Source organism: Ictidomys tridecemlineatus, chromosome 7 (assembly GCF_052094955.1).
Source record: "Ictidomys tridecemlineatus isolate mIctTri1 chromosome 7, mIctTri1.hap1, whole genome shotgun sequence".
Lineage (NCBI taxonomy): Eukaryota > Metazoa > Chordata > Mammalia > Rodentia > Sciuridae > Ictidomys > Ictidomys tridecemlineatus.
In genome coordinates, this window is record NC_135483.1 from 127847203 (window position 1) to 127862095 (window position 14893).

The 14893-nt window shown below is 39.0% G+C and overlaps 1 protein-coding gene across 5 annotated transcripts in view; it reads right to left on the bottom strand.

The window, feature by feature from the left end:
* The window catches only part of Acvr1 (activin A receptor type 1), a 122114-nt gene that overhangs the window by 19553 nt on the left and 87668 nt on the right, over positions 1-14893 (bottom strand). For all 5 annotated transcript variants that reach the window (XM_078017434.1, XM_078017437.1, XM_078017435.1 and 2 more), the window contains 4 exons: positions 11952-12215; positions 9651-9862; positions 6072-6171; positions 2255-2401 (listed from right to left, as the gene is read on the bottom strand). In XM_078017434.1, the coding sequence (XP_077873560.1) occupies positions 2255-2401; positions 6072-6171; positions 9651-9862; positions 11952-12215 (723 nt within the window). The remainder of the gene's footprint in view (positions 1-2254; positions 2402-6071; positions 6172-9650; positions 9863-11951; positions 12216-14893) is intronic.

Consider the following 14893-nt stretch of genomic DNA (forward strand, 5'->3'; position numbering starts at 1 on the left):
TTATGAATTCAGAATTTCCACAGACCATTAGGTAATAAGAATTAGATAATGTTTTCCCCTATGTGATCACACTAAGGGAATCTAACTTCTTATATTTGAATCATACTGTAAAGGTACCTTTCAAATTTTCCTTGTGATTAAATCCAATTTAATAAATATTTTCTGCCATGTGCAAAGTACTGTGTTTAGCACTAGGTGTGAAGGCAAAAGCAATGCAAAAGATACTTGTCCACAGAGTACAATGGCGTCTATCATAGGCAATTTAACTAGAGTGCATGGTTAAGAGACCATTTGCAGATTACAACAATATTTGGCATATTTTGCACAATGAGTCTGTGAGCTCTGTCAGTGGGGATATGTGAATGTGCCTTCAACAAGTCTCAGACCTCACGTGCTTCTTAAGGGTATGTATACCTGCTTGTGAAGAATAATTCTGCTATTTGAGAGAAATATTTTTGTATGAGATGGCTTTTAACACAACTAACTCAATTTGTTCTAGTGGCAGAGAGAGAAACAGGACATTCAAAGGTTATTTTGACTATAGGCAAATTTTCATCTCATACCCTGACTCTAGACTCTAGAAAGCAACTCCACTGCTATCTGACTGTCTAGCAGACCAGTGCAGGATACAAAACTGCAAGATAGAGTTAGGTTGCCCAGAGTGATTCCCAGCTCCCCTATTCAACCTCCCTGTACATCAGCTGCTTCGTAAATTAAAACTGGAAAAATGAGAAAAACCTACCCTCTTATGGTTGTAGAGAAGGTTACATGAGAATATGCACATGAAGCACTTAGATCAATGGTTACTGCATAGTAACTACCCCTCACTATTTTTGATAGTGTTCTTATTGTCGTCATTACTGTGGTTACACACAGACATCTAACGGTAACACATGGCAGTGTGTAAAAATAGAGCAGAGTACAACATGAAGCTGTGCACAAAGCACAAGCAATTTTCCTGGGAGAAACTGGAAGGGAACTGAGAAGTTTTAATGGAGGAAAAGGTGATTGTAGGATGGGAAGGGGACAATGGGTGATCAAAACAACATGCACAGGGACAAAGGGCCCTCAGTGTTCATGGCAATCCCAAGGAATGGCATCTATTGGTGGCAGTAGAATGTAGACATCTTGGTAGTTAATGCTTAAGAGATCACAAGGAGGCCCAAAATAGGGAGTCTTGAAGGCTGGGCCATTAGTCATAAATGTTGTAGGCAGTTTGGGAACCGTCAAAGACACTTTGAGCAGAATTATCTCTGCTCCTCTGGGGAAGAAAGACAATTCAGTGTGGCGTGAGGGGCTGGAAACTGGTAGCTGACAGCAACAGTAGCACTGGGGAGGATTAGGTGTGATGAGGGCCCCAGAGGGAAGGGAAGGGGAGAAATCGATAGCAGAAACTGAGACAGTTCTGAGAAGAAACATCGCGGCTGCACCGAAGCTTTGAATAACCATCAAACCACTGTCTGAGACACTTAATTCGGATTTAAATACTAATTAATAATAGTGGAACAGAAATACATTCTGGCATCGTCTTCCTATACATCAGAGCTAATCCAATAGCCACGAAGCAGCTGACACAATGCTATCAGGTTAAAGAAGCAGGTGGCATTCTCCCTCCATGTTAGTGTAAACACATTAGGAGAAATCTTGCAAAGTTACTGAAGTCAATGGCCCAAGGAATAGGTTCACCCTTATACTGTCATTGCAGGATTTCAGTGGGCACTTTACATATTTCACAAATGTTGCTAAGCTTTAGTTTCCAAATTAAAATGTATGCTGAATCCCTCTGGAAATCTGGTCTTTAAAAATGATGCCTAGTTTGAGGGAATGTGCATTTAATTATGGTGTCCCTGGGAGCTGTGAATCTCTAGGAAAGAATCCAAAGATCTTTCTTAGTTTGATTCAAGTAATAAATATTCAAAAAGGGTGGGGTAAGTAGAACAACCCATGAAGCCTTGAAGTGAACAATACAGGGCAAATTTTTGTTGTTTAAATAACGATCTGCAGATGTAGGAATAAGAATGAGCAATAACGGATTTCCTTTTCATCATCCAGAGAATCTTACAACCTAACTTATTTGCAGATTTACACAAGAAATTGGCGTTAAAAGAAAATTAAACAGTATATAAATGCTGAGGCTCCCTATTTCACTTTTCAAGAAAGACTCTCAAATTCACATTCAGCAAAAGAAAGAGGGCACATGTCACCAGTTCCCTCTACTTAGACACAATTAACTGAGGGGCATCCTTGTACTTACCTAAAATATTTTCATGCCTCAGCATCACAGTGTTGTACAATTCTGTTTCCCTGAACCACGACTTCTCATCACGAGAGGAAAAGATCTTCACGGCCACATTTTCACCTTGCCAACTGCCCCTCCACACCTCACCATACCTGCCTTTCCCTGCGGAAAAGAAAAGAGGAGTCGCCGGGTGACCCAGGAGAGGCAGCCAGCCTGACTCCTAAGAACACACCTGTGAACCTAGTGTCTGCAATTCAATCCCTCCCATTACTTGCCATGGAAACTCAATTTGGGAATATCAATACCACAACCTTTTGCCTGTGAAGATATATAAAAGGTGGATGGAATCTGCCCTACCCAAAGTGATAATAAGCTGTCATCTGTATCTGCATTGTACACTTGACTATTAATTACAATGTTTAAATTTAAATTCCTCCACTGAAAGGCATAAAATGCATATGACTTTCAAAAACATATGCAAGTTCTTAAAATCTAGATCATGGTATGGATTATTAGATTTCAATGTTATATGCTAAAAGCCAAAAAAAGATATATGTAGCTGAATTTAATAGCTTCCATGGTGGCTTCCTCTTACGGAATCACCATAGGCATTTACTAAGCATACAAATCTGAATTTATGATTGCATTTTTTTCACAAAGAAAGAATATTAAATTTAAGATGTGTGTTCTGCGGATTAGAAACAAAGATAACAAAACACAAGCTACGTAGGAGATCGTCAACCTCACAACCACCATCCCTACAGGCTTTCTTGGTGGAGGATATATTTCTAAAGAGGATTTGCAGTCTTAAACACATAATCCCACAACCGTTTTGATTTCTGACATTGGTCATGGGTATTTGTTTATTTGACAACCCCTGCAATGCCACAAACCGGGTATGCTGAAAAGACCACTTGGAGAATACATTTTTAAAAACACAGTGACATTAGTTGGGGTCTGACCTGTCTAGTCTATAGTCCCCTCCTGCCAAAGTCATATACGTGTCAGTTGTCAAGGACATGTCCACATTCTCTTTAATTACAGGTAGGGCTGATCAGGGAGTTTTGGGAGGAGGTAATTACCTCAGTACTATGGGCAGCAACACAAGGTATAATCAGCCTGGGCAACAAAGAGGCAGGAGGAGATACAACTTACAGGGGAGTGGGGATTTCTGCACAGACAAGTGGTGGCTGGGATCACAGGGTTGTAATAAGCAGCTATTGAACCACCTGCAGTGCAGGAATATAGTCCCTGGCTAAAAAATGAAGCCATTGAGGAAGAATTCAAACATGGAGAGAGCGCAGATCTGTCCAAGTGAAACCCCTGAAATATCTTCAAAACCACTAAATCTAGACTCCCTAGGAACCAATGTTCCCATGAAACCCCAATGATTAATCCAAAAGAAAGTTAAAAGAGGCCAAAAGGTACTCACTGTGGGCCACTGTTGGGTCTAATTAATAGAATTCTGTATTAAACAGACACTGTTTAATACAGAATTTTATTAATCAAATCACAGCAATTGCTCAGCCCTTGTAACTTAAGACCAGGGCTAGAGCAAAGATGCTACAAAATCGGAAGCCAGAAAAATGATATGCTAATCTTTTCCTATCTACAGTTCCATTTTGTATTTTTATTTGCCCTTCACCTGCATTCTTTCAAAAGGAAAGAAAAACAGCCCAAAGAATTGTGGACATAAAGTCGCTTCAAATCCTTCCTTTTTTTCCCTCCACAATAGGGTAGATAGACGTAATTAAAATAGAAATCAATTTCAATGAATTTCAAATGCTTTTGTCAAATGTTTTTTGAAAAAGCAATCACAAGCAGAAGGCCCCTATAAAAGTGGAGTTTTCCAAAAGCCCTGGCCAGGTGCCCCCAAAGGAGATCCTCAAGGCACCTAAAATTTGGGCATTTATCGACCTGATCCAACTTCATGTGGTTTTTGAAACACAAATGATAACACGCTACCCATGCAGTTTATCACATATATTTTTATCCAAAGCTGTACCACATGAATGCACATCACTGCTTTCATTAAATCTTTAGCACCAACCCAACAAAAATGTAAAAATTAAATTCACACTATCGCAAAAAATGCTGAAGAACATCTATAGAACAAGAAATCATTTATATTTTTAAAGGTACAATATTATTTGGCCCTTCAGACTCTGGATCTAATCTCTGCCAACTGTGAGGGGTAAGCAGCCCCAGGATCGGAATAGAGGGTGGGTGAGACAGGTGCACATCCCTCATCACTGCCTTCACACCATTATGCAGACACCCAGGTTCATAATCAAACAGGATGCTGGTGAGTATAAGAGGACAACTCTGGTTGCTTGTAACGAGCACATCTGGGGTTTTTCTGGCTTTACCTGCTCTATTCTCAGTCTGCTGTGCAGGAGACAGTTATGATAGCTGCAGAACTAAAGAAAAGTGAACAAAGCTGCTGCCCATCACCCATGTGCCTCAGTCAGCAGTCACTGCTCTTCCTACTTCTGTGGATCCTCTTTTCTAATCCTGAGCTTGGGATATCCCTCTTCCCATGAAAAGAAGAAGAAAGAAAACCCACAGGATAACTGCCAAGGCAGTGGGTGACAATCAGCCACTTCCCCAAAGGATGAGAGGATAGGCACCCCAAACTGTCTAAAGAAACCCTGAACACTGGGAGGAAAGTAGAGGTGGTACTAAGCCATTATCACTACCGTAGCCATCCATGAATGGCATTTGAAGGGGTAATCAATGAAAAACATCATGCACCCTGCAAATACACACACCCCATGTTAAAACTAACAAAAATTAGGACTTTAAAAAAGCATTTGCTAGGCATAGTGGTGCACACCAATTCCAGCTACTTGGGAGCCTAAGACAGGAGGATTCCAAGTTTAAGGCCAGCCTCAGCAACTTAGTGAATCCTGTCTCTAAATTTAAAAAAAAAGGCGGGGGCTTGGGATATTGTTCAAAGCTAGAGCACCTCTAGGTTCAGTTCCAGTATTGAAAAAAAGTTTTAAAAAACGTTTTACACTATTTTTCTGTAGAACAATATAAAACAATAAGTTAATCACAAGTTTTGACCAAAAAAAAAAAAAAAAAACCCCAATTCCTGGAAACTGATTCTGAGAACTCAAAACAAAGAAGTGATATGTGCAAAATCGTTTTTCAAGTGGTACTGTAAACTCAACCAATGGATTCTTAGAAATGCTTTAAGACTACTTCTGATGTATGCAAATACACAAAAGCTATGTGAGCTTCAAACTAAAAAGGGGGCATAAAGTAAATCATGCTCCATGATTATATCAACATAAAAATATGTTCCCATATGGGGAAAATGAAAGGCCATAAAAATGCACATAGCTATTGTAAATAAAGGAATTACAAAAGTACCTTTGGTAAAATTTCGGTTCTTTAAAAACCTTTAAAAGTACTTTCTTAAAATTTTCAATTGACATATAATTATACCCATTTATCATTATTTTTCAAGAAAGGGAAAGAGTGAGAGAGATTAGAGACTTGCAATAAACAACTTCATTATCCAAATACTGACTTACCTTGGATCATTCCATACCTGCAGTAGGGGACAGTCATCATCAATTCACTTTTCAAGCATTGCCACCATCCCAAAAGGTTCACATGTAATGAAAACTTTGACTGGGTGTTCTCTACACTAGCTACAACCATCCCACGCCTCCTGAAGTTTAGTGAGCTACGTGTGTGACATCGCCTAAGTTTAATAAGGAAGCAATAAGCACCAGAAGCAGACTTTGCAAGTTCTATCCTTCACGTACCACCACAGCTAACATTACCTACTATTCACCCAAAAAAAGGGGGGGGGAATTACCGACACACTCCAACAGTGTTATCTGGCGAGCCACTGTTCTTTGTACCAGAAAAGGAAGACCAGAGCCACTTCCTGATGTACACGAATGATCCAATAAATCCTGTGGTTTAAGACAGAGAAAAAGAAATGACTGAGTGATGGCTCCTGGTTTCAAGGGTTACAAACATGTTGCTGTAACTCATGTGGAAAGTGGCAATCCTGGGCACATGGCCATGGGCCTGCCTGCAAAGCTCCACCAGAGGCAGGATTGGTTTCATTTCTTATGAAAAACCAGAAGTCAGCCCTCTTCCCAATGCCTGGTAGATTTTCCTGAAGGATAAGCACCTTTCTGACGCCCAGAGTTTTAGAGTAAAATAAATAAATAAGCTGAGCAATCTAAAGATGCAAATCAAAAGGTTTAAGAAGCAGGACTGAACAGAGAAAGACTAGCAGATGGAAAAAGAAGGGTACAGGATCTCTTCAACTCCAAGAGTTGGGTATAATTTACCATATTCTGCTCTGCTCACGAAGTATCTATCAAATGATCCTCTTTAGCTACCATACTAACAAGAAAGTCTAATTAGGAACAGACAAATTGGGAGTCTGAACAAACAACTCTCACACTGGCCATGGAAATATCCATTCTTTAACCATATGATTAAACTGGTCCACTCAAGCAAGAATGGGCTCCCTGGATAAGGTTACCTTTTAGTTGGGTGAGGAATAAAAGGATTACTAAATTAATACCTATTTCTCATTTTTTAAAAAATGTGAATCACAAATTGGAGAGGGGTGGCGAGACAATAAAAACACAAAGCCAGGGTCCCAAATTGACTCCTGCAAATGAATATGTTGGCAAAAGGATTCCTAGATGGTTCATGCATAGTTTCCCTTCTTATTGTCAGCATAAACCAACAAGCACAAGTCTTTTGGTAACAGATGTAGATTATCTATAATAAATAATATAGTGCCCACAGTGACGGTGGTAAGGTTGCAGAAATGTTCAGCTAACACTCTCCAAGTCTCTTCCTTTCTCAAACATTTCAGCTGCCCTATTAAAGCAATGCATCGATTTCTGTGAATTTCACCTTCTTTACTTCCTCTGAGAATTCCTGCAAAGTACTGTGGATCGGCAAAATTACCAAAAGCTGAATATCCAACAGAAGAAATTCAGAACCCTTAAAAAACCACAAAAAAGATAATCAACAAGAAAAATGAGTGTAGATGAGGTAGAGTTCATGTGCTGGGGGGGTTTTCCCGTCTATTCAACTTTTTTTTTTTAAGAACAATAATTCTGAAAATTAAACTGCTAAAATTAAATGTGTTGCTTTTTCATAATGCACAATATTAGTTCTAAATACAGGCTATAGATGAAAAAAAATCAACTAAAGACTAATAAATATGTCCATTAATCTGGGATCTCAAGACTTCTTTTCTCAACATAGGTAAGTGGTAAAGTGAGGGTATGCTTTGTTGAATCACATCAAGGAGGAGACTTCTTAAATAAGCAAGTATATAGACCAATAAGGACAATTTGTTTTAAAAATTGTGTAGGTTTCTATGTTATTATATCGTGATATGCTGTCAACTGACATGGCTGAGTTTAGAAGACTGTTTTGGCATGTACTCTCATTCCTTCAAAATCCTAAAAGCTATTTAAATGGTAATTTATACTACTAGATATTTCAATTATTACCCTTGATAATTAGTTATGTTAGCAGCTCTGAGGAATAAAGTTCTGACTAATCTATTTTAGAATCTTGCTTTGATGAAGCTCTGTCAGGATTCATCCTTACATCTTCTTGCTGCTAACTCAATAAACTCATTTAATTTTCCTTAAAGCTTAGAATGGAGTTCTGAGTAAATTTCTAATGAAAATTTATATTTCTCTACTTTTCAAAACAAAATGTCATTATTTCCTCTTCTCCTAGTTCTATACAATTTAAATAGATTGGTAAAGGAAAGCTACAAATGGCTATTTTTGCCCCTTTTTCATACAAAAAAAGTACACTTGACTGGCAGCCCAGGGATGGGGCAGGTAGCAAGGCAAGATGCTTCCTGCCTATTCAGCCACCATCCCATGTTCTGGTGACTCAGTAAGGTGGATCCTGCAGTTGTCCAGGTACACTACCTGGTGCTACAAAAACTGCTGTTGGTGAAGATACATGTCTCCAGAAAAAACGAAGCTGCAGGGCAAGCCTAACTGCAGAACTATCAGGCACTTTGAAGCTTGTCTCTAGCAAAGGAAGACTTAATCCAAGATGAGATGGATAATATACAGGCATGGGATTAAATAATACTAAGTCATATTAGAAAGATATTGCCTTGATTGTCTTTCAATTCAATGGATTATGACAAAGAATCTATTGGTACTGCATGTCTTTCACACCTCTTTCGTACCATAAATTTTTGCCCTTTTCAAAGTAGGTATCGGATATAGCACAGTATCCATGTAAATAGTATTAATTATTTTTCTTTTATGCTTTATGGTAAGCTTCTATTTATAGCAAATGATCTTCTTTTTCTAAAGTTTAAAGTCTCTTTAAAATTAAAATTTAACGCTGGGCACAGTGGCACATGCCTATAATCTGAGCAGCTCAGGAGGCTGAAGCAGGAGAAGTAGAAGTTCAAGGCCAACCTCAACAATTTAGCAAGGCCCTAAGCCACTCAGCAAGACCTTGTCTTAAAATAAATAATAAAAATGGCTGAGGATGTGACTCTGTGGTTAAATGCTGTTGGGTTCAATCTGTAGTACAAAAAATTAACAAAATGAAATTTTAAAAATAACTAAGGAATGCAGCCACTACTCATGTTGTCATTAAAAAAATACAAAAGTGATTATTAAATGTATGAACACAATGGTTTTCATACTGAGTAAATGTATATGTAAAATGCACATAAGATTTTGAAAACTTAGTTCAGAAACTAAAATATCTCAATTATTTTTATTGATTATAGGTTGAAATGATAAAAATTACATGTGTTGGGTTAAATAGATTATCAATTTCACCTGTTTTACTCTTTTGTTTTATTTTACCTTTTTTAAGGTAACTACTTTAAAATTTAAAATTCCATATGTGGTGCACAGGTTTCTACTGGCCCACAGCGGTTTAACCAAATGACTGCACTCCACAAGGGGGCAGCACAAGAGCACAAAAAATTTAATAGCTGCTTTTTTGGATGTCAAGTTTTAAAGTCTTAAATTATAGGGTGTTGAAATAATCTCAAGGGAAATTGATTTTTAATATTAAGCAAAAGCGCTTCCTTTAAAAAGCACTTTTACTGCTAAAAATAGAGTAACAGAATACCAACTCTAAGCCCTCCAAAATTACAGGCAACCAACCATTCTCTGTCCCTTTTTCTTTACCCCTTACCCCCACAAAAACAATCTACTAAAATAAATCCCCTTCTCTACTTCTGTATCTATATAAAATGGATGTTCTCATGCAAGGGAGACAAATGCTACCGTATGCTTGCTTAGGAAATAAGTGACCAGTGGCATGGGTGTCCATTCACTGTTTGCTTTTCATGCCAGAAATATGGAAGTGTCTTCAGCCATCTTTATTGTGCTTTAGATTCCCCGTGGGGTCACAAACTCACTGCTAAAGTGCTGTCTCCAACATTGGTAGTGATGAGCCCTTCAATGGTGCCGTACTCCACATCTCTGGGATTGAGGCGTTCTTGGTTGCGCCTTTTAAATTTTCGGAGAGCCACTCCCAGCAGGCATGCTAGAAGGCATACTGCAAACACTACAGAGAGAATAATGAGGCCCACCTCCAAGTGGAAATGCTGTGTTCCAGGGAAGGACTTTCCTGGAGATGGGGGAGAAAAGGGTAGTGGGCTGTCAGAATCACTGTTTCCTTGTTACTTAGCATAACCATAACCAAGTAGCTCCTGATCCTGACCACATAGTCTCACAAGACACAAAGTGCTAAAACTAAGATACTTCTCTCAATACCTGGCCAATAGCCCAGCCATTTAAACCATCATTCAATTAGACGTAACTGGAGTTTGAAAAAAAATTCCACTGAGAATCAACTGTATTAATTAATGTGCGTGAAAGTGTTTTTAAAATGTGAATTACTACACAAATCTTGATATTACTCTTATTTACTTGGATTTGGTATATAAAGATGCCCTTACAGACACACACTATTATACCGTAATATCCCTGTGAGAAAGTGCTATCTTGGTTAAAACCAAATTACCCCATCTGTGCTCTTTCTTCAATATATCTTGAGAATGTCTACTGCTGAATTCTCATTGATCTTTTTACAGCACGATTCCTGTCTCAGAAGCTATTTATTCATCTGTGCATTTAGTCACCTACTCAAACATTCATTCACTGATTCACTCCCTCGTCCAGACATTATTACAGTACCCATTCAAGCACTGGTGCATTCACTCAAACATTTCACCTATCACACATGCAGATATTCACAATGGATCTCCACTTGCCTACTGAGTTAAATTATTATTATTATTTTTTTTTTTGGTTGGACAGTGAAGGTCCTTACTTTAAGGATCCCCAAACAACACTCACCTCTGAATCAGACCCCTTATGACATTATGTCATAAGTCCAGCCCTTCTGCACATCTGCTTTACCTGTGTCCATGTCCTCGGCCCCTTCAGCAATGCACTCTCAAGCTGAACTTCCTTTGTATATTTCTCTAACTTTCTAAGCCCAAACAATGACTTAATGTACACAATCTTTCATGGTACATGTCATTTGCATGATCAAGTTTAAAAGTAATCAAATATAACACTGAATTATAAATATTGTAGCCCCTCAGATTAGAAAATCCTTAAATAAAGACAGTAAATCTTCTGTTAAACCTAGAATCTAGCAGAGTGATCTACAAAAAAGGAACTTCATACATAATCATTGTTATGTGAATGCAGACCTTTCTTCATGTCTTTCTACTGGATTAATGAAAACTTAACTCACAGTGCAAGAGAAGTTCCTCTTTAGTTTTAATATTTTAAATATCTGATCTCTCATTTTGAAACCGTTTATTATTCAGCCCTCCTTTGTGTCTGCCGTAAGGTCATCAAATCTCTGTAATGTGATCCCTTATCAGCTTTTTTTGCTTTTCTGACTCTCCCGTTGGTTGTTTCTAGCAGTGAATACTCCTAGTAGTATCTCTTACTCCACCTTTTGTGTTTTTTCTTCTTTTATGAGTGCAAAATTAAGTAATTATACCTATTAAAAATGTACTATGCATTAAGAGAATAAATTTGGCTTGGAGTGAGTCTATGGTAATATCTGCAGGGGCTTGACAGTCTAGGGCTCATTTAATGGGAAAACAGTTTCAGAGCCCTAGTTTCCAGAAGATAGGAAATCTGTAATGAATACACAAGAGAAAGGATTCCACATAAACTACAGGGTTCGTGAGAAATCTCATCTGGCTTCTAGATTCAGCCATAGCTGGAGAATCGGATCTGGGAGGAGGTTAGGGAGTCCGTTTGCCAACTTCCTCATAAAGAGGAAAGAGCATTCCACTCAAGCACAGTTTCTTCTTCCCTACACATGTGGCCTAGAGATGAGTGTCTACTAAGTGGAATTATTTCAGAAATTATAAAAGACATCACAGCCCCTTAATAGAAAGTGGCATAGAGAGCTATACACCCATTGGTGGTGACCTAAAGAGAACTGATCGGTCAATCTCTTCCCAGAGTGGATGTCACCTTAGTCACTTTTTCAGATATGTCCATCCTCCTTTTGAGATTCTAAAGGGCCATGCCTCTTTCCTCCTCACCTAAAGCAACCTTCTATATGGCTCATCACCTTGGTTCAAAGAGTAGGAGGAGAGCCTCATGGCTGCAAAGATCTTTAACCCAAACAGATCAGGACACTACTAACAAAACCCTCATCTAGAAATAGAAAAGTGCATAGGGACCTTTAGTGGGCAGCTGAGCCGTGATGTTCCTGTTACACCAGTCCCCTTGGCAGCACTCCACGGCTTGGCCAGGTGATGGCGGGGTCTTACACGTCATCTTCCCTTGCTCATACACCTGGAAGCAGCCTTTCTGGTACACATGGAAGCCATCGTTGATGCTCAGTGACGAAAAGCACTGCTGGCCTTCACAGTGGTCCTCATTCCCACAGGAAAGGCCTTCACACACACACATGTAAAGTTTGGGGTTGACCTTGGGCTTCTCATCTGCAAAGGAGAGAAAAGCATGGGGAAAAAAAGAGATCACTGTCTGGGTTTCACTCCCACAGAGGGAACCACAGTAGTTTCTCCAGGACCATTCCAAACACATTCACAGAGCAGAAAGTCATCACCATTATGTCCACATTTCATGGCCTCATCACTTGATCAACTACCAAATAGTCACTCTCCACCTAGGAATGCATTTATATAAGCTGAAACGGGTCCATGGAGTTCTAACAAGGAGGTTCTCTCCCTGTGGCTTCCATGTTACCTCCAGCTTATACCCCAGTTTTTGCACCCAAATAAAATGTTTTGCTGGAACACAATTTTCAACACCTTAACTTTATTCCCAAAACAGTTCCTAAATATATGACAGCTATTAACACCAGTTCCTGCTGCAAAAATCTTCATTGATGAGCAGAATAAGCAATACCGACTATGCTGTTTCAGAACCTGATTGCTTCAGAATTATTCTTGTATAATGCAATCTATAGCTATAAATCCAGGTTACCAATAATTCCAGTTAGATGTCTAGACTAACTTTTCTATAGTAATAACACTCACATTTTTACATTGATCAAAATGAGAATTCAGAGCCACTGCCTAATTTTCAACTGTCAAAAAAAAAAAATGGGGGCAGCAAGCATCCAGGATGAGGGCACAAGGAGACAAAGGGAATGGAACAATGTTTGAACACTAAGGCTAACAAGTAGGACCAAAGGAATATCCTGCACCTGGTGAGTCCAGGTTACAATGGAAGGAAAGACAGAAGTGCATTGTAACAGAAGTACACTTAATCAGACCTCCTAATTGTCTCTTTTTCAAAACACCCATTTGCAGTTCCATTTTTCATATCACTCTTTTCCCCTCCCTTGTTGGAATGATAAGTGTGAACTTGCTTGTTCCAACCGTTTCCACTAGTGGGCAAAGAAAGAAAAGATACAATGTAAACAGCCAAGTACTAGAGACCACTGATTAGTTAGCCAAGGCTACTTTCACCAACGCACCGTTCATATAAGGAAATTCAGCTTGCAGAGTACCTTCCAAAGATCTCTGGCACAGACAGGCTGCCCTCTAATCCCTGAACCCTCAGTTGTGGGTCTGTAAGATAACTGCTTTCTTTCTTAAAATAACAGGTCGGGTGGCTGTGCTTTCAAGAGAAGACCTGAAGGTGAGGTCTTTGAAATGTCAAGTTCATTTACACAGATTTGTGTGGGTGTGTGTAGAGATGTGGGTTATCTCAAAAAGAGAAAAGTGTTCTTAATCTTTCTTCTTCCCTCTTCAAAGAAGTGGAAAAATAGTTCACTGCCCACTGTCATGTGGGTGCCTCGTCCCACAGAGTAAGTGCATGCAGACACACAGACACAGCCTTCTATTTATAATTGACTTGCTAGTTCTTTTGAAAACCACAAGGGGCTCATCCAAAAAGCAAAGACATGCCTGAAAGCAGAAAATCCAAAATAGTCGCTGACAGTGCTATGTATGTCACCAGTCTCACCCCTGAGAATCAAGAGCCCTCAGACATTTTTAATGAGCAAAAATTTTAATGAGCAAAGAGATAGTTTTTATTTTCTCTGAGCAGAGAAATCCAAAAGAAACTCCAGCACCAATCTATTTCTATGAGGATAAGAAACATATATATCTGCTGACATAATCCGGCAAAAAGTTTACACTTGCCAAAACAGAGTTGAAAGATAATATTTCCAGGGAGTCTAGACATGCTCACCACTCTTGAATGGCACGAAGCTGGACTGAGGGCTGCCAACTATGCTGCCCAACAGGTGATGATTATTTGGAAGGAAAAGGATGGGTGGGGTGAGTTAATGGTATCATATTGATTTATTTGTGATCTACAACAGGGAAATGAATGACTATATTCTTAAGACTCAAATAATACAGTTGATACAAATTTGAAATGTTTAAAAACTAAAGTGTTTTTTAAAAGATCAGCCTGATGTGGTGATACACCTTGTAATCCTCAGCTGAGGAGGCTGAGGCAGGAGGATCACAAGTTCAAAGCCAGCCTCAACAACTTAACGAAGCCCTGAGTAATTCAGAGAGACCCCATCTCTAAATAAAATGTAAAAAGGGGTTGGGGATGTGGCTCAGTGGTTAAGCACCCCTGAGTTCAATCCCCAATATCAAAAAAATTTTAAAAATTTTAAAATTCACAGATGTCCACAATACTTAAGAAACACACAGTAAAAAGTGTGCCTGCTGACTCTGGATTGGGGATGAAGAGTTAATGTTGAGATTAAGAGGTAGAATGAAAAATAAAGTAAGGGTGTAGTTATTCTGGACTAATAATAGAGTCCAACATACTCAACCCACTGCAATAAGGCTCATGAGGAAGAATAGCAACAGCAAACAAGTAGTTCTAGGTTACAGAGGGCTTTCTCACCCTTAATCCTATAGAAATGGACGGTCTAGGGGCTGGGATGTCATTCAGGATTATACTGCATACTTAGCATGTGCAAGGCCCTGAGTTCAACCCTCAATATCACAATCAATTAGTGCAAGGCCCTGAGTTCAACCCCCAATATCACAATCAATTAATAAATAAATCAGTAAATAATAGAAATGGATAGTCCAGGGCTGGGGATATAACCCAGCTAGTAGAGTGCTTGCTTTGCATGCACAAAGCCCTAGGTTCAATTCCCAGCACCAAAAGAAAAAAAAGAAAA